The 27,843-nt window shown below is 32.7% G+C and overlaps 1 protein-coding gene across 4 annotated transcripts in view; it reads left to right on the top strand.

The window, feature by feature from the left end:
- LOC127703822 (protein spinster homolog 1-like) overlaps positions 1-5,692 on the top strand; it is a 39,597-nt gene extending 33,905 nt beyond the window's left edge. For all 4 annotated transcript variants that reach the window (XM_052207898.1, XM_052207897.1, XM_052207899.1 and 1 more), the window contains one exon: positions 2,240-5,692. In XM_052207898.1, the coding sequence (XP_052063858.1) occupies positions 2,240-2,343 (104 nt within the window). In that variant the 3' untranslated portion in view covers positions 2,344-5,692. The remainder of the gene's footprint in view (positions 1-2,239) is intronic.
- The last annotated feature ends 22,151 nt before the right edge of the window (positions 5,693-27,843 follow it).

The raw sequence follows: 27,843 nt of genomic DNA, 5'->3' as shown, positions 1-27,843 counted from the left end.
CATCCTTATCTGGAATTTTGAAGAAAAAAAATTAATGAATATGATTTTCAAATATATCAGGTATGTTTGGGGAGAAAATCATTAAATATTGTAGATGTTTTTGCTATTTAACTCAACAAATTTTATGCAGAAAATGTTACAACCATATTAAGATTTTTGAAGAAAAAAATATGGAATTTTATTTTCAAATATTTCGTGTATGTGAAGTAATTGATGTTTTCTGCAGAAAATGTTGCTGGGGTGAAGCTCAATGGAATGAATCATAAAACTGCTTTGGGAAAACAGGATATTCATTTTCTTTTTAACTTTATTGTTTGTGTTCCAGACTATCATAGTAACATTATGTCCTTTGGATGTTTCTATGTAATTTTATTAAATTTCTGACAAATTTGATATTTTTTAATTCAATGTCTCTGTTTAAACACAAAAGACAATTCAGTTTGAAGTGATAAAAAGAAACAATATTTAATTTTAAGAAAATCAAGCAATACACAATAATTGTTCAAAGTCAATAACAGTTATCTCCCCTTGACCAATTTGTTACATTAGAAATAACTTAATTTGTTGATGAACTAAAAGTTATAACAATTTTATTGATGCAGATGAAAATATTTAAATGAGATAAGTTTCCTAAGTTATATTTCCCAATACATCTGGTAATCATGGTAATACAGAAATTATAAACATAAAATTAATTAATATGTAGAATATTACTGCTAATACATTTTCTTCAAACTCATGGCAAGTTATTTTAGATCATTTTGATACCAGAATTCACTCAAAGACACTGGATATTCCACATATTATTTTGTTTTAGGAGATAATAAATTAAAATGAAGCGGAAAGAAACAACAGAATGGACATTATTTTATTTTAAAATTGACATTTGAACAAACTCCTTGTCTCTTAAGCCTGTGTTGAAATATGCTATTAATAGTCTGGGACATGAATACATTATTTCTTTATGCTTGTTTTGTTTGAATATAGTACTAACAATTAACAATTTTTTCTTCATTAACTTTTTAGAACTGCATGGATTTCATTTAACCATATTATTTTATTTTATCATTAGAACCATTTTGTTCACATTTTATTGTATTGTGTTTACTCTTTTCATATGGCCGCTCAATTGACAACAACACTTAAATAAACTGCAACTTTTATTGGTCGACATGTTTCGCCAATTAGATTTGCCTCTTCAGGACAAAGTATACAAAATTAGAATCCCTGAATACCCTGTGGTTGCTTTGGACAAAAGTTGTCGTAGAAGATATAAAACAAACATTGTTTTCTGCACACTTTCATAGACAACATTTTCTGCCAAAAAACATGTGATTTTATGTAGATTTTGTCCCTGATAGATCATAAATCATATTTTACCATTTTCATTAAATTTTAATATAATGTATGAAATTCTTTATTGCAACAGGTAGGACAGTCAGTAAATTACGCTATTGTCTATTATAACTTCCAAAACTATTCCTTCAGTCATTTTACTGACACCATCAAGAGTTGGTTGACTGTTATTAAATATCTGTTTCACATTGTTGTATTCAGAATCCTGTCCTCTTTTCCTGGAATGTTACATCACTACACTTTTACTTACATGAGCAAAACAAAAGTTGATACATGTGGAGAGGGATTTGCATACCATTCGGTAGCACCTGAGATCACCCCTGGTTTTTTGGTGGGGTTCGTTTTCCTCATTTTATTATCATATTATTTTTGTCTTTTAGCTTTTTAGTAACTTTTTAGACAGGACCATGTAGTTAATATATCTTTACAACTATAGGTAAATGATGCGTAGACTAACAATTTCATGTAGATTTTGTCCTGAACTTGTTACTTTTCTTGCTTAAATTGTATATAAATGTTTATATAATATAGTGGTTTTGTAAATATTTCCTACTTACTAATGAAATGGCTAAAAGTATTGGTTTTCTATCCACTTTATTAATCAGATGGAAATACAGGTAGGTTGAAATTTGATTTTACTTCAAAATGTAACGTTACAATTCACTGATGCTAGATTATAGATTGTTTAGAGAGTACTGCCAACTACCCATGCTAATATAAAGACTGACCACCTCTTATATTGATAAAAATGTTTCTTCAAAATAGCAGCAACGGTATTTCATACATTTTGCATGAAATATTTGCCGCTGGACATTAAGCAACCAACAATTAATTAATCATTTTTTATTTCCCACATTTCAACTTTGGTATCATATATTTGCAGACATGGTGGTAACTGATGAAACAAAAGGAATAGAAAATCCTGTCTTGGAAGGAGAAGATATAACAGTTACAGTGGCAACTCCACAGAAAAGTCAGCCACTGTGACCTACTTATCTGACACAATAACTTCAGGGATATGTCTATGAAATGAAAACTCATCAAAATTTACAATACTAATGATTTTGTTACATTTTTTTATTTGATTGTTTTTTATACTAGTCAACACTGTAAATGTACTAATGCACAGTTGTGATCAAGAAACATGTTGACTGGTGTATGCTATGTTTACTGGTGTTTTTGGTACACATAAGATCTTTCTTCTTACTGAAAAAAAGCACAAACACCAACACGAGTGATACATAACTTAATTACCTTGGGTGTACTGTATTATACTGATGATGAATTGAGGTTAAATATGCCTGGGTATTAATAAAATAAAAAATTGTTTATAAATGACATTAAAGATGTCACATGATCAATTTTATCTATATCATTTTTTGTCAATTTTATGATTAGATACTGCAATAAAAAGTTTTGAAAAAAGCTGTGTGTAGAACATTTTTTGAAAGTTGTGTAAAATTTTGAAGCACTGCCATTTGCATGATAAATTAAAATGTTTTTTTTTCAGCAATGGACACATCCTGATATTTTCTCTTATTTGACAATAACTATAAACTATGAAATTATTTAAGTTGGGCAGAGCTTTAGAAAGTTAAGATAATTGTATTTAAGTGATATTTGATAGTTGGCATGGATTTTAAAATCAAAGAGTCTGTCCTGCTTCAGGTTGAAGTTTTTGGTCAAGTCAGGTTAAAGTTTTTGGTCAAGATAGTTTTTGCTGAAGTTGAATTCCAATCAACTTGAAACTTAGTACACATGTTCCCCATGATATGATCTTTCTTATTTTAATGTCAAATTAGAGTTTTGACCCCAATTTCACGGTCCACTGAACGTAGAAAATTATAGTGCGAGTGGGGCATCTGTGTACTATGGACACATTCTTGTTTTCTATGTGATATGATTATGTTCTTGTTAATTTTTTTACTCATCTGTCCAATCATTATTTACTAGTAGGAAGTGAGTATATTTTCATTTGTGTATAAAAATTAAACTAACAAATTTAAAAGACTGTCAATAGCTAAAAATAAATTTCAGTTACCAACTTGACAAATTTACATATTGTTTTCCTCAGTTGAGCTTAATTCAATTTATGAACAACGTTGGTTGAGCCAGGGCAGGTATGCAAAATTCAAGTGGCCAGCATTCAGGACTTAGGAACTAAAGTTATCTCCCCTTAACATATTATCTTTGGTTTCAGCTACGGCCTATAGATCACTTTTTTGTGCCTACAAAATGGAAATTATGTCACAAAATTCAATGTATAATTAAATATAAGTAGATTTTGAGTATTTGTCAATGAGAGAGCAGAGGTGGATGATGGATCAAGCCAATTTTAAAAGGGGGTTCCAACCATATGTCCCCATTCAAAAGCATTGATTGTCAAAAAAATACGGGGGGGGGGGGGGTCCGGGTTGGAACCCCCCTTGTAGACAAGTCATGTAAAAGATCTGTAGGTCAACATACTTTTTTCAGCAAAACACAAACTTCTATAAAATTGAGAATGGAAATGGGGAATGTGTCAAAGAGACAACAACCCGACCATAGAACAGACAACAGCAGAAGGTCACCAACAGGTCTTCAATGCAGCGAGATAATTGATTTTTTTTGGCATATTGATATCATAAAAAAGCCTCCGGGCTGCAATGTTTTGGCGAGTTAGTGCAGTGAAAGAGTAAAAATAGAATTAGATGTGTGATGTGTTTTTTTTTTGGTAGATGGCCCTGATTTATACATTTGTAAGAAGTGTTTATTTAAAGTAATTTGGAAGTGGGACACATGTATAATACTCATTTATGTAATTTATCATATTTAAGAAAACAGAATTAATATTATGATACAAGAAATATATTATAACAATGTCATGATAATCTTTATAGATTTTAATGATCAAGACAAATTGTAAAGATAAAAAAAAAAAAAATAAACTGCTCACTGACATAGGTCACATACAAACGTAAGATGAAGCAAAGATGGCTTTGTATTTGCAAAGTTATTAAAAAGAATGAGTGGATGAAGAGAATTTTGATGTTTTTGTAAAGCTATGATTGAAGATTATATTTTTTTCTGTCTTTGAATTTGGCCATAAGTAGATAAGTTTTTAACATTGTTTTGTGGGCAGAAGTTCGCAGGTTGGAGGCTAGAATAATTTGAATGATGATATGACACCTGGTTGGTTAATTTTCCCATGCCATCATATCTTAGTGATCAGAAGTAAATGAGCTTAAAAGCAAAGATGTGATAAGAAATGATGACAATTAGACAAAAACCTTAATCTAACCATAAAAATTAAATTAAAATCGACATATTATAAGAAAGCATGGCAGATAAAAAAGTACAATTTCCATTTTCCAATAGGTGATATGTTTTGTTGACATTATGATGAGTTTATATAAATTGGTGCATGTCTATGTAACCTAAGTACGAAAAGTGCTGTTTTCTATACTATCTTGACCATTTTATTATGGTTTCTAAAGCTTGATTAGTAAGTACTTCCTTGAGAAAACTTTATTTTCATGTTAAATTTTGTATGTTTATAAAACTACTTTGTTTGGGGAAAATGATGCAGCAATGTTTTGAAAGTACTTGCTGGGCTTGATCATAAGCTAGCACGGAAAGGTCTCTTTTGCATTTTAGTGCTACCTCTAGAAAACAATATTTTTTTTAAATAAATAAATTACGAAATATTGATTGTAATTAGTATTAAATGTTTCATGATTTTTTTTATTTATATTTATGAAGTACTTATGCAGTGACTGATGTTTCTCGTGTTTCACAGGCTCATTCCTTCACAACTATTTGATGTGCTATGTTATTTATATTATTGAAAATATGGACTGCATTTCACAAATGTCAATTAACATTAAAAGTTGTCTACATTTTTTAAGTGTCAATTGAATAATTAAATTTAATGAACATTTAAAAAATTTAAATGACATTTTACTTTATAAACATACATTTATGCAACCCAGTCCAAATATATATTTCAGTTTGTTACAATACTTGTAAACTTATATGTTTCATCATTGCTGACAGGAATGTCGATCAGACAAAAACAAAAAATATCGGCCGATAGTTCTTATGTAACGGCTATTTATACTTGAACAGTGTATTGGTATTGTTTTCCTCAAATATAAGCCATTCATAAAGTTAAATGATGCCTTCTATAAAAAATGAAAGATTTAATTTTTTCATTTGTAAATAATTCATTTGCTGGTAGATATTTATAGATAATTTTGTTATGAATCAAGGTAGCTTATAAAGACTGTCAAAATCCATTCATTGTGTAATACCATAACATCACAGGTTTTTCTAATAAAATTTGTTAATCCTTTAATTTAGATTTTACTGTTTTTATTTATTATAAAAGACTTGAAAAATATACAAGTTCAAGGATTCTGCTTCATATTACTATGGATTTGTATTTTCTTGGGAACTAAGTTTCGTGGATTGAGGAAATTTGTATATTTTTTTTATATTTGATTGCATGTGTTTTGCCAGTCAGCATACAAGCCAATAGAAATGTGTACTTTGTTGAACATTTTCATTTGTGGTAAACACTTATCCACGAATTCCACGAAAAATGGTACCCCACGAATAATAATGAGTTGATGAATCCACAGTAGTAGGTAAAGAAAATTATTTCAGAATGTGTTGTTTAATTCATTAGACATACATCAGCCCACTGAAGTCACAGTGTGTCATGACTGATGTGTCTGTTCTTTCATCCTTCTTTGCTTTGGAACCAAAACTCTTCCTAAAGTATAGACTTGCTGGATTTTAATGAAACTTCAATTAAATCCTTAACATAAACCAGGAGGCACTTTGTGTACCTCCTTCAGTGGCGGATCCAGGGGTGGGAGTTCTGGGGATTGAAACCTTTATTTTTTTTGACGATCAATGCTTTTGAATGGGGATATATGGTTGGAACCCCCCCCCCCCCCCCTTTATCCTGGGTTGGAACCCCCCATTTAAAAATGGCTGGATCACCATGTTACTTTTAACCTATAAGCACAGTATAAGTACAGACTTCTATAGTCTAATGTTATAAAATTAATGTTCTCCTTAAAATGATGTTGGAGTCATCGTGATCTCTTATAAAGCATCTTTGTAAATCTTAGGTCATTTTTCTCCTGTATGTATTTTTTTGCCCATATTATTTTCTATTCTCTATATTATAGCACCCCATTATTCTCTATTTTTATTTGTTTGCCCAATTTTACTCTATTCTTTATATTTTAGCACCCTATTATTCTCTATTTTTATTTGTTTGCCCTATTTTACTCTATTCTTCTTTTTTGGGGGGGGGGGGAGTGTCCATTTTCCTGTAGATTTTGGCTCATTATTCTCTATTTTGTAAACCTCATCATTTCTTGCAAGATGAAGATAATCTAAATTTTCCACAGTCCATTGTAAATTCATAAGTGTTTCTGATGACTACCTTATTGATATAACCTACTAGTAAGGTTAACGTATCTTGCTTTTCAAGTCGCCTCTAATAGGTGTATGGTAGACACAAGAGTTATAGTCTTGGCTTAATTAAGTTTTGTTTGAAAGTGTTTTGTAGATTGTTGATCGTCTTTTCGTCGTTTTCTTTTGACAATAGTGTTATACAAACAAAAAAATGTGGTATGATTGCCAATGAGACAACTATACATAAAAGTGACTAAAGACAAACTAACAAAGATGTAAGCAATTATTAGTCACTGTACGGCGTAAACAAAGAGCACAACCCATACCGTATAGTAAGCTTTAAGAGCACCGACATTACAGAATGTAAAACAATTCAAACGAGAAAACCAACGACTTGATCCATGTACAAAAATAAACGAAAAACTTTTCGATTTAATGGTTTTAATTGTTCCTTTGGTATCTCCTCTCGCTGCTGTTCTTTATTTCTGGTCTTCAACATAGGTGCTTAAACACATGATTCTTATACCGCATGTAGATCATTGTGGTTCGTTTTGAAAGCGTTTACAAAGCGTAATACCAGAGACATTATAATACACACATTTGTCTCTATTTACTACACCAATGGGGTCTTTTTACAGTTTCATATGATCACACGGCTGTATTACCTTAAATAGGACATAAGAGATAATAAGATTCGCATCAACATTATAATAACATGAACAGTACAAATTTAACTGCACCAGATGCGCATTTCCACAATTTATTTCTCATTAGTGAAGCTCGAAGCCATTCAATTTGAAAGTCCAAAACCTAGTACAACCGTTGATGAGCTGATAAAACCCAAAAAGAAAGCAAAACCTGAACAAGGAATCAACACGAAAACATATAAATGGAAAAGGTGTAAGACTCGGAAAAAAAACTTCGCCACTCATAAAAAAAGCTCGTCCTGAATATGCATGAAATATTTGACACTGGACGTTAAGCAACCAACAATCAATCAATCAATCATATCTATAAATAATACGGTGCTAAAAAATCAAAGAGTGTAAAATAAAACTATAAAGTATAAAGTATAAGTAACTTAATTTTATTTTTACACAGAAGATATACACAAGACAGTCTTGTGTATATCTGACAGCAAAGCTACATCATCTCTAAGAGGGCTAATAAGAATTGAGAGAATCTACTGCAGATTACTAACGACACAATTATTTCGAAATTTGAAATAACAGACTATAAACGTATAATTATCCTTTGCGCTCATCATTTGATTGATTTGAATTAACGTTTGCATAGTTAAATTACCAATCTTTATACATGTATAATTAAACCTTTATAACTATCGGAAAGCATTTCTGTTATTTCAGTGGTATACACAAATTATCCACTTAATATTCACAGTTCTGTGTTACCCATTATAAAGCGCTTACATTTGTGCGGAGAAGTTTATTGATTATTGATTGCCTAATGTACAGTGTCAAATATTTCATGCATATCAGGACATGAGCGAATTAAGGGCATACGTAACAGTTTTGATCCCACGGTGATTTTTTTACGAAAATTTGCATACAAGCTATTTTTCACCTAGTCAATGCATATATGTAATAAAAAAATATACCTTCATGTGCTACTTTAAGAGATAAATGGGGATCGAAATTTTAGACATTTACTCAAAATTTCGTGTATTGGAACATTTCTATCCTTTGGATAGACATACCTAACTTTTTTGTTTCAAAAGATAAACACAATAGGATTTATGTAAAAAACATTTGGAAAATCTCTTTTACATAAGTATGCTCTGAATTTTTATAACAATTCTTTGGAAATAATTAATTTTTATCAAAGTTTCAGGATTTTAGGAAAAAAACGTAATTTTTTGCTGTATACTTATAAAATTTTAAGAAATCTCATCGGTGACTTTTTCATAAAAAAATGGTACAAATAATCTTCATACGTAATCAACCCTAATGTCATTTTAAGAAAGAGAGGTCCACGAACTCGTTTTCAAGTTATATCAGTCTGGATGATACAAATAAGTCGAAAAATGCATCTTTTCTCGATATGTTGCAGTTTGACGTCGCGAAAAATAACATTTTACGTTGCCAACGTCATAACCTCCCCTGTAACTGTATCGTTTGCCCTTAACCGAAAACTGTCCGTCCCTTACGTATAGTAAAAGTCACAGGGTATGTAGTACTAGTATATTGATCTCAAATTAATCGAAATATCAGATTTCATGAAAATCACGTACTGTATCGTTAATATTTCGTCAAACTTATTATAAACGACGATCTTCAAAGAAGGATCTTCAGTGTTCGGACATCTCTCGGCAAAGTCTGGACAAGGCTATTCATTGTGACGTCGTCCTTTATGACGTTGATCTAATAATGTGAAAATGTCATTGACAACAGCTACATGGCGGAAGCCGAGTCATGTAGTCCCGCGATGACCGAAAATGTGTCATTCGTATTTGAAACACGTTATATAACACAGAATGTCAATCAAAAACTTGCGATATCTGGATCACTAGAAATATTGGGTAACTGGTCGGTAGAGACAGCTGTGATTGCCGAAGAAACACCCGTGAACTCCGGAAGATGGCGTGCGAATGTAGAAATTCCAAGGAACACATCGTTTGAATGGAAATGGGTGGTTATTGAAAACGACAGATCGAGGGTTTACAGATGGGAAGAAAGGCCAAATAGAAGTTTGTCGAGCGGAACGATCCCAGCACATGTCCGATCTGCATGGAATCTTGGAGAAGAAGTAGAAATTCCGTTAAAGTATAAATTCAAGCGGAAAGGTAAACTTAAGAAAGTGATTTGAATTAAAATTAAAGACGGACTACAAGGCAATCGCAATTTCCCTAAATGATCATTTGACCCTGTACAGAGATCGGTAAAAATTATAATATGTTTGCAAGCGGTGTTTTTGTTGTATCATGTTCTGTGATATTTGTTTCCCCGCCAAAAGCAGCATAAATTATGTTGAAACTATGTCACAGATTTTGGTAAAATTTTGCATACAGCAATAGCTCGATGAACTATAACCGGAAATCGATAATATATTCATCACTATTTTATTCTGAAATATTACTGTTTGAATTCTTTCAAAATAGGTGAAAATTTATAGAGAACGCACATTAAATCGGCGGGAAAAATCTCATATTTCTAATCTATTTAAGAGTGATAATTTTTTTCCAAAGTTGATTTCAAAATTTCACCAAAATCTGTGACATAGCTTATTTACTGTATATCATAAACGTTTAAACTTGACAAATAAGAAACACATATATTTGAGAAGTCTAATACTCACTTTATTTTCACTAAATGTTTTCTACTAATTTTATTCGGTTTTAATACTGGCAGTATCATGAGTATTATTCAAACAATTTCACAGACATTTTTTTAATCCAACACGGATTTTGTTTTCATATCAGCACATGTTAAAACGCTGTTATTAAACAAGGAAGACATTCTCTCGCATTCCCTGTTGTCCTTATAAATATTTTTTTCATAATTGTGACTTAAAACTTACATCTACATTCAAAATTTTAGTAGTGTTAATTAGCTAAAATGATAGAACTCCACCAATATATGAGCAATTAATCGGTTATAATTTAGATAATAAAAATTTGAAATGAAAACTAACGATTCTGGACGAGAAATGAATATGCAGTACAGCCACTTATATTAGAGTACATGTAGGACACCATGGTTTCATTTAGTTGGTTAAATACTTAAGAATGTACTTAGGTGAAATTTGAAAAATCAAGAATTTAGAATTGATACTATAAGTTGAAAGACCATTAGTTAAGGAACAAAATGAGCTAAAAATATTGATAGATTATCGTGCTCCTTTTTGAAATATTTGAGGTTTAAAAAATGGCGGGAAAAGGCTGACTCTGACTTTTACCTTATATTTGCATTGGTATTATTTTGGTCTCAAAACAAAAGAAATCTAGAATCTACTTAAATTTTGATAAATGACCTTTAATGAGCTAATGAAGTCTTATATGAAAGAAAAATGGGTGTTATGGGGCAAAATATTTTACCCTGTATCGTAGGAAAAAATCCAAGGAGTCCGAACATCTAACACAAATTCCAAAACTTCACCTAAGTACATCCTTAAAGCATACTCTCAGTAACTGCAAGCATTTAGTAATATCTTGTTTGTAACCATAATTATTTAAATATTCACTTGTTATCCATATTTCGTTATTTTGGTTTAAAAGAAAATTAGTGATTTAAAATAAACTATAGTTTAACACATTAACACAATAATTTTCCTATCGCAAGTTAGGAACATCGTTTGTGGTTTTCGTATTTAGTTACTTTGTATATCTTAATTGTGTTTGTTATTTCATGATACGTTTGTAATAAATGATTTTTTTGGGAGATTCTTGAATGCTGGCTGCCGTTTACATCGTTCACGGCTTTCTTAGATTCGGGTCGATTTTTGGACTTAAATTTTTCTATAGACACCTGTATATATCTTAACTGTATATACACCTTTATTGACGGGTGACACATGTGGCGCGGGGTCTGTTAATCCCTCCGGGGCACCTAATATCACCCCCATTTTTTCGTATATTTAAGTTTTTAGTTTTCCATGTTGTGTTTTGCATACTCTTGTTTAACTTTTGGTGTTTCCTTTTATGCCATGACGTTTTCGACTTGCAACTTTGACAAGCCCGTTGGTTACTATCACAACCGTTTTATGCGTCTTTTGATATTATGTTGCGCTTGGTTTCTGTGTAGCCTAACGAAGCATACCCAATATATCCTTTAATACATATTTGTTTATTCTTCCAATATAATTTTTAGTTTAGAGTTTAAACTTTTTAAATATGTTAACTGTTTACTGAAATTTGAACCGGAAATTTGTTAAAACTCACTAGTGCAAGATTTTACTATTTGCAGTGAGTAAGAGAGGATTAGAGAGGAGGTGATAAAAAGTAAATAAATAGCGTTTAGATCTGTCTTGAGCTTTCTTTGGGTATACAACCAAGTGTGTATAGATCAAATCATAATGAAGGTCTTTATCATGAGACATATGCAAGAATGAAAGACACATAAGTATACGATTTATCAACATTCAAATTTACAATTCGCCTTGTGTTTTCTCTGCATTAAAATCATATACTGTGGATTCATTTATTTTCGTCGGTACCAATTTTCGTGGACATTTGATTTCGTGGTTTTGTTAAAGTCTGCATATTAACTTATAGATAAATTGTCATTCGTTGAACACTTAATTTCGTGTTTCACCTGTTCCCACGAAATCCACGAAATTTGAATCCTCAGTAGTCACTTCGTTTTATTAAACAGAGTATCTTATGATTGACATTGACGTTTTAAAAATACTTTACAGGTACCACCAACAGTTGCAGTGAAGAGGAAGAAGAATGGAGTTATCTCCCTTCTGAAGAAATTTTACAGAGGCTGGGCAAAGCAACCGATGGCGTTACAGACAATGCAATTACTAATACATGTAATTCACCTCAGAATGGAAATCGAAACTGTTTTAGTGGAAACCAATCGGAAGATAGCGAAAAACTACTTGGACCAGAAGAAAATAATGACCAAAATTTTGTAATGAATGACTCTTTGGACCCCAAAAATGAACCAACAAATTTGAGTACAAACATTGATGAAAGTGTGAAAGAAGAACAAAGTGAGATGTTTGACCCATCTTCAAAGTCATTACTTACTCGAGTCACAAAATGGTTTTGTACAATATTATAAATAAAACCTGATCTATAATAAACTAATATAACTCCTATGAAGTCTTCTTATATAATGAAAAAGGATTTATGGTAGATATATACATTCTGGAAGTATGATGAGATGATAAAAGCTGTAAATGTTTTCCTTGCCAACATACTGTACGTTTCAGCAATAAAATATGTCGACATTTTGTAGGTATTCCTATAGGCACATTTGAGCATACTTGTCCATGTACTGTCGTGAATCACAGTTAATGGCCAAACTCAGTAAAGACCAGTCGAAATTCCATTTGATTGATAAAATTCTACAACACTTACCGTTGTCTTGCATGATGATATTTTTTGTTAAATAATCTAATTGTACTGCCGAAATGTACATTATTGAACTTGCAATAAACAAATCAAATATAAACAGTAGTAACTGTTCTATTGATAATTTCCATTTTTTGGATGTGGGATGTCCCTTTGGCACCATCGAACAGGTTTAAATATCCCAACTCGTTAGCTATACCCGTGTTTGTAGTGACGTTTTAGATTTCAATGAACGTAATCTATTTATTACTGGTAAATTGTTGAGTCAAGTAATTCTCTATCACAAATTACTTAAAACATTTACTAAAATCTTTCATAGATAAAAGAGAATTTTAACTTATTACAAGCGGGAAAGGACATCCCAATTTTTACGATGATGTTCTTTACCAAGCCCGTTGATTAAGATACGGTCAGGGTAAACTTATCGATCCTTCAAATAAATTTATTGTAAAAAGTTACCAATTTAGTACTGTTATTAGATCTTTGAATACTGTTTTATTGTTATGAATATTGATTGTGTTATCAAAAAACTACATATTATTGTTATTCATTTATGAACATTCACGGTCCACTCCTTCAATCAGTCGATGCATTTATTTTGGCATTGCACAAGGTCATGTCTTTCTCTGACTGTTAATAACGTCTTTGCAATAAATCCATAGGCAATTGGATATCTACTGATTGATATTTAAGTCATAGATGCATGATCTTTTTATTAGTTGTTATTCGCTTTGAACAAGCTTTCAGTAAAAAAAGAGTACTCTCAGATCTCTACTTAGTGTACTTGTGTTTTTGTTAGTTGTTTTTCTGCTTTGTAACAATCTGTAAACACGGTTAAGGCCTTTCCAACTGCATTTTTTTTATTCAAAAGAGACTTTCAAAAAAGGTCATATAGTGTTCCCAAATCAATAACAAAATTACCCAATTACTTATAGCTAGGCACTATTTTGTTTAAGATATAAACTAGCTGTCAGTAACTGTGAGTACTCTCAGATCTGTACTAAATGTCTTTTTGTTGTGGAGCTGTATAAGTACCCTGCCACGTCCTCTCTTCGTTTTTGGTAGATGTTTTTTTGCATTTTTATCGATCTGATGAGTAAAGCCTTCTTTACATACTTTTTTTCTTATGCTGTGCTGTTACACCAATGTCCCAGGTTAGGGGAGGGTTAGCGCACCTACAAACATGTTTAACCTCTCAAAATTCTGTATTTTCCTGTTCCAAGTTAGGAGCATGTAAATGAGTTGTTGTCGTTTGTTGCTGTTTCTTGTTTGACTTGTTTTACATTTGTCATTTCGGGGCCTTTTATTGCTTGCTTTGAGGTATGAGTTCCATATCGTTCGCATCCAACGTTTTTTTACAGAAAAAAATCCGAGAAAAAACTTTGAAAGGAACGATATGGACCTATTAAAGGAATAAGTACTCGCTAAATCTTTAATTTGATGATGATATTTTCAATGCTAATTTTTTACGGAATTTATTATTATAATATTGCTATATTTTGCTGTGTTTTTACAATTGAATGCTGGTATTACAAAACGGCAGAATGAACGACAAGTTCGGCTTAGAATTATATGTTTGCAACTCTATGATTATGACTGCGAAAAATTTAATCATTATGAGTCATTGTTATTCAAAGAAAGTTAAAAACAAGGCATTTCAGGCTTACTGAAATCTTTTATTTTCTGCAGAGGCGAATTTTAGGGAAAAAATTGGTTGATTATATACAGAACCACTGAAGCATGAGTAAAGTGGTCCTCTCCTTATGAATATTTCTGGATCCGCCACTGTTCTGTGACTTCTATATCTCACATAAACCTTCTGGATATCCATACGAGATTTAGTAAACTAACAATAACTGTCGTGGCGATCTCGTTATATCTTTTTAGCCTCATAAGACCACGGCAGTTCCTGTAGGTCCCTCAAAATCAAATAAAACATTAAAAAATATGTGTTTGTTGATTCTCTGTCTATCACACGGCTTTGTTGGGGTTTGTATTAATTCTACCCGCACTGCTACAGCATTTTCATTCACATTGTACAGTCACCTCATCGGTTGTCTCGGGGTAGCGTGTTCGACCCGAATGCGGGAGGTTGTGGTTTCGAACCCCGGACAGGTCAAACAAAAGACGCGGCATTACGGAGTAAGAGCAAAGACTGGTCGACTTGGAGTTATAATATTGTGTTCTGGTAAGGTGACATGTCTTCCTGCGGACTGTTACCTTGTGAACTAGCACGTTACAAATCCGACTCAAGCGTCGTAGGAGTAAGAGCAAAGACTGGTCGGCTTGGAGTCAGAATATTGTTTCCTGGTAAGGTGACATGTCTTCCTGTGGACTGTTACCTTGTGAACTAGCACGTTACAAATCTGACTGAAGCGTGTCGGTCTAGTACAAAGCAGGCTAAATATTCAAATTACATTAAAATGTTCTCGTCTTAAATATGCATATTTTAAAATTTGCTGCTGAACGTTAAGCAGCCATCTATCTTCATCATCATTGTTCGGTCGTCAAACGAGTATTCCCTTCACACTTTTCTTAGGAACTACTAAACATATAGTCAGCAGCCTGAGAGTAAATAGTTGAAACTCGGGCTCAATTTTAAATACCTACTTCCTATGAAATAATAATATTATTCAGATTCAATATATTACAAAGTGATGTTGATATTAATGGACGATTTTTTCCATTGACAGCATATATTCTGTTTTTTGAACAAAAGTTCAAAGTTAGCCATTTTTTTTTTGCCGACTTGCACCTTTAAGTGTATGAAAATAACCTCTTATCAACTTTTCATAACCACAATCCTATATCTTCGAATGCTATATATCACCGATTCAGCAAATGCATGTTAATTTTTCTACCATGAACTACACAAATGGATCCACTAGTGTAGTAGGATTTTCTGTTTTGTTTTAAATGGTTCGTATAATGTCTTTGCCTTAGTTTTCTGTGTTGCATTTTGTGCTATTGCATTTTTCAATGTCTGAATTGTATTGATTAGTAAAAAGTGAAATAACAAAATAATTTACTCTAAGGAAAATTCAAAACGGAATGTCCTTTATAAAATGGTAAAACCAAAGGCTCAAACACATCAAACGAAAGGAAAACAAATGTCATATATCGGACCTGGTACGGTATACAGGCATTTCATTAACTAGAAAATGATGTATTAATCATGGTTTTATAGCTAGCTAAACCTCTCACTTTTTATGACAGTCGCATAGAATTCAATCATGACAACAATGTGAGAGCAAAACAAACAGACATAATAGGTAAAAATGTCAAAAATTGGGGAACAGCAGTCAGCATTGACATTTTATCTTAATCACTATAAAAACAATTATTTAGTTAAAAAAACCACGATGGCATAATATAGAAACTATATAGACAAAGTACATAAGCAATAATGAAATACAAGAATACAAAAGTATCAAAAGCACAATAACACAATGGCGGGATGTATAAGTACCGTGCCACGCCAAACATGATATTTTACAATACTGGATTCAACAATAAAGTTTTAAAACTGACATTGATTTGTCAGTATTTCAGAATTGTTTAAGAACTTCTAGATATATTATCAAAATCAAATTTCTATGGTTTTAGAAGAAATCACACATTTGCACCTGAAGATTCGAAAAATAATCAAGTATACCTAATCTGTTTTCTATTAAAATATCCGATAGTTAAATTCTGTGGTACAACCCGATTCAATGTTTGCTAGTTTTTATTGTTTCTACTTAGTCGTTAGTAATATATTTTTAATGTGCACAGCTGATTTCTATTTTAGGTCCCAATTTCGACTTACACCCTAACAAAAAACCGGCTATTCTTTTTTTTTCTTACACGTACATGTGCTAAACATAAAAACTGAATACGGAAAACTCTCGTATTTATATAGAAAGGAATTCTTTTCATAGAATTAAACTTAATGCCGGCTTGTTAGTCAAAATTTATTGGTTTTTAAAGTTATTTTGTTCTTCGAAATATAACGTGTCGCTCGGGTGTCAGATTTTGCGTCTGAAGGGTTGGGTCTTCTATCAAAACAAGGATAGATCTTCCTATGATTCAGTCTTTATCTGATATTTTGTAATTCAAGCAAACCTACTCTGCTCTGATGACTCATTACAAACTCCAAGTATTTCATTTTGCTCATATTCTTTTTTAGTAATCATGTTAGAAAAAGAGAAAAAGCCTCATAATGTATTGTTTTGTACTTGAACATGATTTGTTCCCCTTTTCACATAATATCATGGGTAAAAGAAGAAGTCACGACTATGGCTTAATGTTCCAAAACTTGGACCAAATCACAGAGCAGTCCTCTGTACAAGATTAACTCAAAGCTACACTTAAATTTCATCAAACTTCTTCACTAGTTTCCTCTACAAAGCACATGTGCACGCTGCAAAAAGGGATTACTTTGAAACAAATCGCTTACTCACTCCACAGCAATACTCAACGGCATCAATATTTATCAATGACAATAAAGTTTCATGTCTAACATAGCCAACATTCCGTATCTAGCGTTCTACAAGGGGTATACATTAATTTCAATAATATCAAATTGAAATGAATTCATGAGTTATATGTTTCAATAGAGGGCAGTACGTTTCGACAGTAGGAGGAGTACTGATTCAATTCGGCAGGTTTTTAATTTGAACTTTATTTGCTTTGCCGATTTTAAACAGTCAAAAAATTTAGCAAATAACCTTCCTTTAATATTAACCTAAAAATCTAATACAAAATGTGAAACAACTTATCAAAGATACGAGGCTTAGATTTTTGTTAACACCAGACGGACGTTTCGTATAAAAAAGACTCATTAATCTTGCTCGAATGAAAGCAGTTGGAAAGACCCAAATGGGCACGGAACGAAAGGACAATCTGGACTCAAAATTCCCATGATTCCGACAGGTAAAAGTACGTGAGCATATGCATGTTGCACTATTCGCCATACAACTCATTTAACATTCTTCAATTAAACATTGTGAAGATCGGATGGGTCCATATCCATTTAGTATAGAATTTAAACTGAAAACTAAAGTGAGGACTAAACATCCTGTGATACAGTGCTTTTTGTCCGCAATTTGCGTTTTGTCCGCTTTTGCTTTTTGTCCGATAATTTTGCTTTTTGTCCGACACTTTTGCTTTTTGTCCGTTGCTTTTTGTCCGTTTAGCTTTTTGTCCGATAATTTTGCTTTTTGTCCGACACTTTTGCTTTTTGTCCGTTGCTTTTTGTCCGTTTTGCTATTTGTCCGATAATTTTGCTTTTTGTCCGACACTTTTGCTTTTTGTCCGTCGCTTTTTGTCCGTTTTGCTTTTTAGCTCACCTGGACCAGAGGGCTAAGTGAGCTTTTCTCATCACTTGGCATCCGTCGTCGTCGTTAACTTTTACAAAAATCTTCTCCTCTGAAACTCTTGGCAAAATTAAAGCGGATATGGCCAAAATCATCCTTAGGGTATCTAGTTTCAAAAAAGTATCCGATGACCCCGCCCAATAATCAAGAGGGTCGCCTTGTATATAAATAGGACATTGGGGTAAAATGTAGACTTTGGCTTATATCTCTGAAACTAAAGCATTTAGAGCCAATCTGACAGGGGTAAAAATGTTCATCAGGTCAAGATCTATCTGCCCGAAATTTTTCAGACACATCAGACTACGCGTTTTGGGGTTGCTGCCCCTGAATTGGTAATTTTAAGGAAAATTAGCAGTTCTTGGTTTTTATTTGATTTGAGTTTTATTTGTAAGTCGTTGTAACGACAAAGCTTTCTTGTTATAACGACAAAGCTTACTTGTTATAACGACTTAGCTAACAACTTAAACTTGTTTTAACGACTTAACTAACTCGTTTAAACAACTTAACTAACTTGTTTTTCTTAAAAACTACTTATTGTAAATACAGAAATCAATGCGTGCATTTTTCATTTAAAGATAAGAATGAAACAGACACAATGTTTCAACCTGTCGTCCAAAAAAATTCTGGAAAAAAAGGGTTAACTTTTAAACTGTCGACTAAAGGAAGTGTCGGAAAAATAGGCTGTTTGACAAATAGGGAAGTATGACTTGTGGACTATCAGAATATAGCTACCCACCCTTCTCAGATCAATCTAACCATCACGTCATCAGGTGGCAGATAGGGGATGTCTTATTTAAAATTAGACTGACATATACGTTCAACTAACTTCGAACCGATAAGTAACAACCTGTTTTTTAACAATGTTGACTTTCCAACCTTTTTGGTGCCTTTATTTTCAGAATTGAAGGGAAAAAACAAATATCAAACCCTTATCTGCATTTGGTCCTGGTAACAATTCCCTATACATCAAGTAAATCAATCCACTGAAACCTCAAAGGATAAGGGTCATCAGAGGACCTTTTTCGTCCCAGCATTTTACAAACATTTGAAGCTCATCTTTCCAAGGTGCTAGAGATATATTGACAGGGCTTAAACATAAATTATCATGAAAAGGACATATTTGTGTAGATGTCTTGAAGAACCAAGACTATAACTAAACATTTAAATGAAGGAATCAGATTAAAAGTCAATGTTTGTCTGCTTTTATTTATTGTTTGACAAACCTATATCCGGTAAACATCGAGCGCACAACAAATACAACTTCGTATTTAAAAGAAATGTATATTGTGGAATCATAACTAACTTATGATACTTATGTTGTACTGTTACACCAGGTTAGGGGAGGATTTGGATCTCGCTAACATGTTTAACCCCGTCACATTCTGTATGTATGTGCCTGTCCCAAGTCAGGAGCCTGTAATTCAGTGGTTGTCGTTTGTTTATGTGTTAATTTTTGTTTTTCGTTCATTGTTTGTACATAAATTAGGCCGTTAGTTATCTCGTTTGAATTGTTTTACATTGTCATTTCGGGGCCTTTTATAGCTGACTATGCGGTATGGGCTTTGCTCATTGTTGAAGGCCGTACGGTGACCTATAGTTGTCAATTTTTGTGTCATTTGGTCTCTTGTGGAGAGTTGTCTCATTGGCAATCATACCACATCTTCTTTTTTATAACATGTTAAAATATTTAGTTGTGGTGTGCCATTGCTTTATACCCAGATGGTATACGAATACGAATACGAATACGAAAGTTTTTTGATTCGGTTCACATATAACAATACAAACATAAGCTTTTTACCGAATATTTGTTACGTATTGTAAAGCTGTTGTTAATTCGTTGGATTGATCAAGGTTCCCAAGTCCGGACAATGCACTTTGGTTGCTGAACTAGTTCTTAATGAGGAATTTCCTTTATGATTCGGTTGAAATTGTCAGGTCAAGAAAATCTGCAAGGTTTATTTTGTCAATCTCTGCAAAGTTTTCCAAAGCACACAACACATCTTCATTCTCACATGGAGTCCGGTACTAAAAAGATATCCATGATATCTGGTTTTACTTAACCAAACATTGCTTCTTAAAACATAACTCAGTCTAGTTCAATTTAACCATAAAAGATTTAAAGTTGTGCGCACAAGATTAAAAAAGTTGTGCGCACATGTGCGCACAAGTTTAAAAATGTTGTGTACACAAGTTTGAAAACGTTGTGCGCACAAGTATTAAAAAGTTGTGCGCACAAGATTTAAAGTCGCGCGTACAAATATTCTAAATTTAATCTTTGGCACTTAAGGGACTCCGTAGATATCAACAAAAATGTTTCTTTATCATTTTTCGGCTACAATGGGTATATGAAACATGCAATGTCAAATTATAAGAAATAGAGTCCTAACAAAGAATGTTTCTGTCATGTTGTGCAACGAAATCTCTACAGCACATGGTAGTGACAACACTATATGTTTAATAGGATCCCGCAAAAAGCCATACTTTGGTCCGCGAAGGTAGCAAATTGTCTGTGTGACCATCACTGACGACTTTGGTACACATAAGATGGTTTTTGGTTAACAAATATTTTTGTACGCCGGACGGCCATTAAAATATCACCAAGGAAAGGTCGCCGTGCTCTCATTAATTTCCACGCAAACTGATATAACTCCAAAGGTTTAACATGAACACCAATAGATACTCGTGCCAATTAGAAATCCACGCGGAATCAATATCAGAGATGTTTAAGACAAATGCATCGGTCCTGTCGGGCGTTTGTTGCTTTATGTCTCCCTGGACATGGTTTATCATTAAAAGATCCCTTTTGCGGAATTTGTGGATAATTTGGTCTACTGTAGACGGTAAATACAGTCTACGAGCAATTGCATCCTGGGAAAAGCCTCTTTAAATTACGCCCCAAATTGTTTGCCACTTGTTGTCAAAAAGACCTGGCATATAGTCTGCTGTTTATTGAAGTTTCTTTACAATAAGGGCGTTAAATTCATGACATAAGTTAAACTTTACATGTCGAAAGTAAAAGCAAGAAAGTCATACTTGAGTTAGAAAACGTTCGAACTCGAATTACGTCCGTTCAAATAACCCTGCACTCCACATCTATTCGACATTGGCCTTAAAAGTCATTTTTAACCAACTATACATAGTTCTAATAATAATAAACTAGAGGCTCTAAAGAGCCTTTGTGATTACCTTGGTCTATGTGCATATTCAACAAAGGACACTCTCCAACATTGTAAACAAAAATATAACTCATGACAAAATCTGTTTTGTTGATCTTGTATTGCTGATTATGTGCTGTTTAATTTTCTTCTATCTTCTTTAGTTTTGCTCAAAACACAAAAGAGGATAAAAAATTCTCATTTAAGGACAATAACTCCTATAAAGAGTCACAGTCTTCTTAACTATGTCGGCAAAATTTGACTTGTTAGTAGATCTTGACTTGCTGATCATTTTTGTGATTTAAAATGTAACTTTCTATAATATATGACAAAACGCTAAAAAAAAAGGTGAAAATCGTCTTTAAGGTGGTATGGGAGTATAGATTACAAATGACAGAATTTGTTCAGTCTTTGCCAAAACGTAGTATATATTGTGAAATGTTCAAAAATATAATAAATATGATAGGTCACCCAGCATTTTCTCAAGCTACAGGTTGTGACAAAATGACACATTTTGTATGGATTATACGGGAAAAAAACAGCATTATGTGATCAGAAGCTAAACTAAATGATAGAATTGAAAACAAAATGCGAGAAGATAGCTTTTAGAAAATGCACTGAGAATATTAATAGATAAGATAGGGTCAGCGTGCGTTTTTTCCTGCTAAAATTTAAATTAGCAAAAGTTTATGTAGACTCTTTCAGAAAATGCACTATTTCAGAGTTATCTCCCCTAAAAATGCCGATTTTAAAGCATTAAGAATAAAAGAAAATAAAATCTACGCTTGTAAAAATATTAATATTTATATGTTCAAATCTCATAAATATGTTCTTTTAAATGAAATTCACATTAGTTATCTGCATTTCTGCATCAAATTTTGCTACATTGATTAAAAATTGGTTCTCTGTTAATTACAATCCAAGAATGCGAAAGACATTACATTAAAGGGCAATAACTCCAATAAGAAGTCGCCTTCGTATTGTCTTTATTGTAGATTTAAGATATAAGGCAAAAAATGCCAAACAAAATGGTCAAAATCATCATCAAAGGACATTAACTGTAATAAGGATTCGATTAGCGATTTCGACCATGTTGTCTCATTTGTAGAACTGATTTTCAAATGAGTAGTACTACACAAGTACAAATGCAAACATAACTGTGTAGAGTAAGAAGGAGGACTGACTTCCACTGTTATAATTCCTATAATCTAATAAGTTTTTCAAGAATGATAATTATGGTTATTTCAGCTCATTTATTGCTTGAATTTGTTAAATTTAGGACTCATGCATTGATGTAGCAACAGCTTTTTCCACTCTTGTGTGAGAGCACTACATGATATAAGATACATGTATAGTGAAATTCGTCACAGATATCAGCAGCATCATAAAGATGACACAGCCTTTCATTTCAATCAGTCTAATTTGCCCCGAAAACCGGGACAGAATTACAACAGAACAACCACTGAACGAACTTTAAAAATCAGTGTAACAGGGGTTTGCCTCGTCAGTAAATAGCACAAAAAAATCAAAGAAGACATAAAGTACCAGTATAAATTCTGCACGCATATACATGTTGTACTAACACAGTTTTAAGTTTTTAAGAACTTCATATAATATACTGCTGAATAAAAAAAAAATCTGCAGTATGGATTTCATTTGGAACATAAAAAAATATATATGATAGAGAGAGACAGCTCTTGTCATTCGTCAGGTATTGATTTATTTCTTTTGACAGTTGCTTTAACATATTGTTTGTCATATATTATATCGTCATTACTTAACAGAAAACAACATCTTTTTCACCAGCACAGTAATGTTTACGTGCAGTGAACAGCTTGGGCGTTGAATGAAACAAAAATGAATTTCATCTTCACCAGAATATTTACATGAATACTATCTAAGATAATTACCCCTCCTCTCAAATGTCGTAATTAAAGTCAGTAAGGGAATGACAACTGTTTTCTTTTTTTACATTTTTGGGGAAGAGAATTTTAAAAATGGATGGATTTGTATGTCCGTAATGGAACAAAAATAACTGAGCCCATCTTCATGTCAACATTAAGATAACTAGTCTGTCCTCCAAACTACAGGACAATTCAGGATTTAGTTATGAAATGAAAATTATCCAAGCAACCACAACCCTTATCGATAATCCTGAGGTCGTCTCTAATAACATTAACGGTACCAATTTTATTGCACCAGCCATTTAAGCAATTAATATCTCTTCAGTGATGTTGGAAAAAATCTGATAAAAATGTTGAATAGCTGAGTCATAAAGGACGTCAACTTGAGCTAAACCGACCAAGGTAGAAATGTATTCTTTTCTAATGCAAATTTCAATCAAACAAAATTTCCATTCCAGTACTGTCCTTGCTATTTCCGTCAAGTTTTTTTGTTATCGTCTTGAAAGTACGCTTTTTAAAACATTTTCGAAATTTCTCTCTGACCATTTATGTTTTCAAGATTAGCAACAACAAAAAAAAAAACAAAAACAAAAAAAAAACCAAACACAAATCAAATAGTTTCAGTTATAGGCAATAGCTCTAATATTAAAAGAGTCGTCCGATAGTTTAAGTAAGACGTTCTTCACATTCTTAACACTTAATCTCTGTCAGATATTATTTTCTTAATCAAAATTTCTAATTTTAAGGGTTTTGATATACAAATAAGTTTAAATTGTATTTTACGACTTTGTATTCTATGTTAACCATTGCAGTCATCCTGGCGACCGGTGAGTTCATCGGAATCCTTCTTGCTTCCAGATTCTCAGTATTAAAGGATAATGTGGCCAAATTTACTATGATATTGGGCTGGTAGTTTCAGTGGGATAATTGTAACGTTATATATATATGGTGATCGATCATTTCATTTTCGGGTCGTGGTAGGTGGGTGTATGGGTCATGCGAATTTATTTTCGAATGGAATATTCATTGTTTTTTTTTTTAGCAAATTTTCCTTTTCAAGTTACTACCATGTATTATATCATTCATTTTCAAATCCTCCGAGGCCCCCCTCCTATCCATTCATAAAGTGAGTATGGTCTGTATTTAACTCCATAAAGGGCATGGTGTTTCGAAGTTCAAAATGAAACCTGCAAATAATATACACATTTTTATATCGTACTGTGACCTATAATGGTTTACTTTTATAAATTTTGACTTGGATGGAGAGTTGTCTCATTGGCACTCATACCACATCTTCTTATATCTATAAAGCAACATCAGTGGACAAAAAGCAAAACGGACCAAAAGCAACGGACAAAAAGCAAAAGTGTCGGACAAAAAGCAAAATTATCGGACAAAAAGCAAAACGGACAAAAAGCAACGGACAAAAAGCAAAAGTGTCGGACAAAAAGCAAAATTATCGGACAAAAAGCAAAACGGACAAAAAGCAAAAGTGTCGGACAAAAAGCAAAATTATCGGACAAAAGCAAAAGCGGACAAAAAGCAAATTGCGGACAAAAAGCACCGTATCAATCCTGCAACAGTGAAATAGACCCTATTGTTGTAAAACTTTGTATAATCTAACACTTCAAGTGCGCCTTTCATCCACTAAAGACTTACCAGTTGTTTTCAATGAAAACATTTAACGTACATCCACAGTAAATTACGGGAAATGACGCAATAAATGATATTTTATGTCTGTTATACTTAAGAACTGACTATTATATTCATGATACTTTCGGGAACGAAACGTCCACCAGCAGTGGTATCGAACCGATAATTTAAAAATTATACACTAGTTTGTCACACATGATTCACTGTTTTATATTGAAATTATGTTAATTCTTTTTGGTAATAATAAGAATGATATAATCGGAATATATCACCTGTTATATCACTATAACATCATCTAAGAGGCAACAGTAGATTATCGAAACTCGTAAAGCCATATTTGATATACAAACCAAAGAAAACACATATCATGATCTCTACACGGAGGGATACCGATTTATTTACAAATTAATTTCACCCTGTTGTTCCTGTACTACCCGCGATACCATTCATTACACATTAGAGTACAGGACAAGGCAGTAACAGCAGTAAATTTACAGACGTGACGTTTGAAAATATCTAGGGCCGCGATAACATGTGAATTGAGACATGAACATATTATATTGGTCAACCGATTGGTTTCGCCCATTAAACACGTGTAGTGCCGATCTCAGTCATTCTGTTTCATAACTCTGCTTGTGCAGACGTTACTAAAGAAAACGACTTAAATTTTGTCCACATAACAATGTGAAAAGTAACCATAATTAAGTATCGTTTACTGCCTATTACGACTTTTTCAGCATCATAAAGGTTATAACTTCCTTGGGTTGTTGGATTATCATTAAAAAGTATGTTTCTATTTCAATATCTGGCAACCCATATAGCCTCGGACAAAACCGACTGAGATACTTAAACTGTAGTTTAATTTAAGGTGGTATGGATGTCTTTCGTCATCTTGGATTGCAAAAAAACAGAGAACCTAAGGTCCAGATTTTCAATCAAGTTAGCAAAGTTTGATGCAGGAAAGCAGATAACTAATGTGAATTTTCATTTAAAAGAACAAATTTATAAGATTATAACTTATAAATATTAATATTTTTACGAGAGAAGATTATTTTTGATCGATTTTTAATGTTTTTAAATTGGCATTTTAGGGGGAGGTAACTCTGAAATAGTGCATTTTCTGTAGGAATCTACATTGAATTTTCCTATTTTGTATTTTTAGCCGGAAAAAACGTACGGTGACCCTATCTTTTCTTTAGATTTTCTCAAAGCATTTTCAAAAAGCTATCTTGTATTTTATTTTACAATTCTATCATTTAGTTTAGATTCTAATAACATGATTATGTTTATTTTCTTGTATAATCCATACAAAATGTGTCATTTTTTCACAACCTGTAGCTTGAGAAAATGCGCGGTGACCTATCATTTTTATTATATTTTTGAACATATAGCAATATATACTACGTTTTGGCAAAGTATGAACAAATTCTATCATTTTTAATTTAGACTCCCATACCACCTTTACCTGTTATCGTTGATTCATAAACAACAACAGAATCACCCATGGAATTTAGGTAAGTGTTTGATATACAAATAATACGCTATGTTCGTGCATGTTAGCATGATACAGATTTCCTCAACATGGATGTCCTCCTGACACAAACACTGTCCGAATAGATTCAAGGGGAAGAGTGATTGAAATTGACGCTTCATAAGTTTAACGGTTTCCTTCACAAATTGGTTGACCAATGCGCTGGGTCTGCGTCTTAACCTTACGCGACATCACTAGTACAACAATTTTAATGTAAAACGGTAATTTTGATCAAAATAACTCTTAAAAACGGAACAATACTTTTTTGTATTATTTCAGACTTATGCACTGCGGAGAATTCAGTACTGTTCAGAAATTTTCTTGCAGTCGATTAATAATTGGTCAGTCTACGTTTGGACAGTTCGGTATCAAAGTCAAACTTAATAATGAATTGTCTGGAAAGCTACCGAACAGTGATGAATTGACTGCAATCGAATTGTCTGAACAGTACTGAATTGATCAGAGTAGATAAGTATGACACTTGACTGAACGACAGAAAATGACACAATAATGTATTGTTCAATAAATAAAGGCAACAGTAGTATACCGCTGTTCAAAAGTCATAAATCGATTGAGAAAAAACAAATCCGGGATACAAACTAAAACTGAGGGAAACACATCAAATATAAGAGGAAAACAACGAAACAACAGAAACACTAAAGTGCAACAAAAAACCAAACGACAATGCAACACACACATAAACGAATTATAAGATAACAATTGCAATTTTTCTGACTTGGTACAGGACATTTTAAACTTTTCATTAGGCGTTAGTTTTCTCGTTAGAATTGTTTTACATTTTTCATTTGTCATTTCGGGCCTTTTATAGATGACTATGCGGCATGAGCTTTGTAGAATCTCAATATTGAAGGCAGTACGCTGACGTATAGTTGTAAATTTCGGTGTCAATTGGTATCTTGTGGATAGTTGGCACATTGACAATCATACTGCATCTTCTTATTTTCATATTTTCAGACCAAAATGACCGTTTAAGACTAGAATTAATTTACAAGTGCATGGTGTTGCTCTCTGATCTTTTGATAACAGAATAGTCGTATGAGGTGTAACTTTAACGATATTGCCTATTCCGATTTTTACGTTTTAACTCAATGTTGTTTTGCATTGTGGTGATATATGAACAAAAGGAGACACTTAACCTGTCGACTCTTTCAGTCTAGCTACAGTTGGAGTTGACGCAATTCCCTTAATTTATTCTGTACTTTGATTTGTATCTCCTCACTGGATTCATGAGTTTTGATTATCGAGTCAAACAAGAACGACACACAAAATGTTAATTTTTAATACAAAGATAAATGTGTAGACTTTCTATAATTCCTTGAGAAGAAACATAATTCTCAAGTCCACGTGTCGGACTACACATATCTTGTTTTTAACTAGTTAAGTAGGTAAATACCAATGCATGCTGAATCAAAGA

Source organism: Mytilus californianus, unplaced genomic scaffold (assembly GCF_021869535.1).
Source record: "Mytilus californianus isolate M0D057914Y unplaced genomic scaffold, xbMytCali1.0.p SCAF_51, whole genome shotgun sequence".
NCBI lineage: Eukaryota > Metazoa > Mollusca > Bivalvia > Mytilida > Mytilidae > Mytilus > Mytilus californianus.
This window is presented reverse-complemented; position numbering and strand designations above follow the sequence as displayed.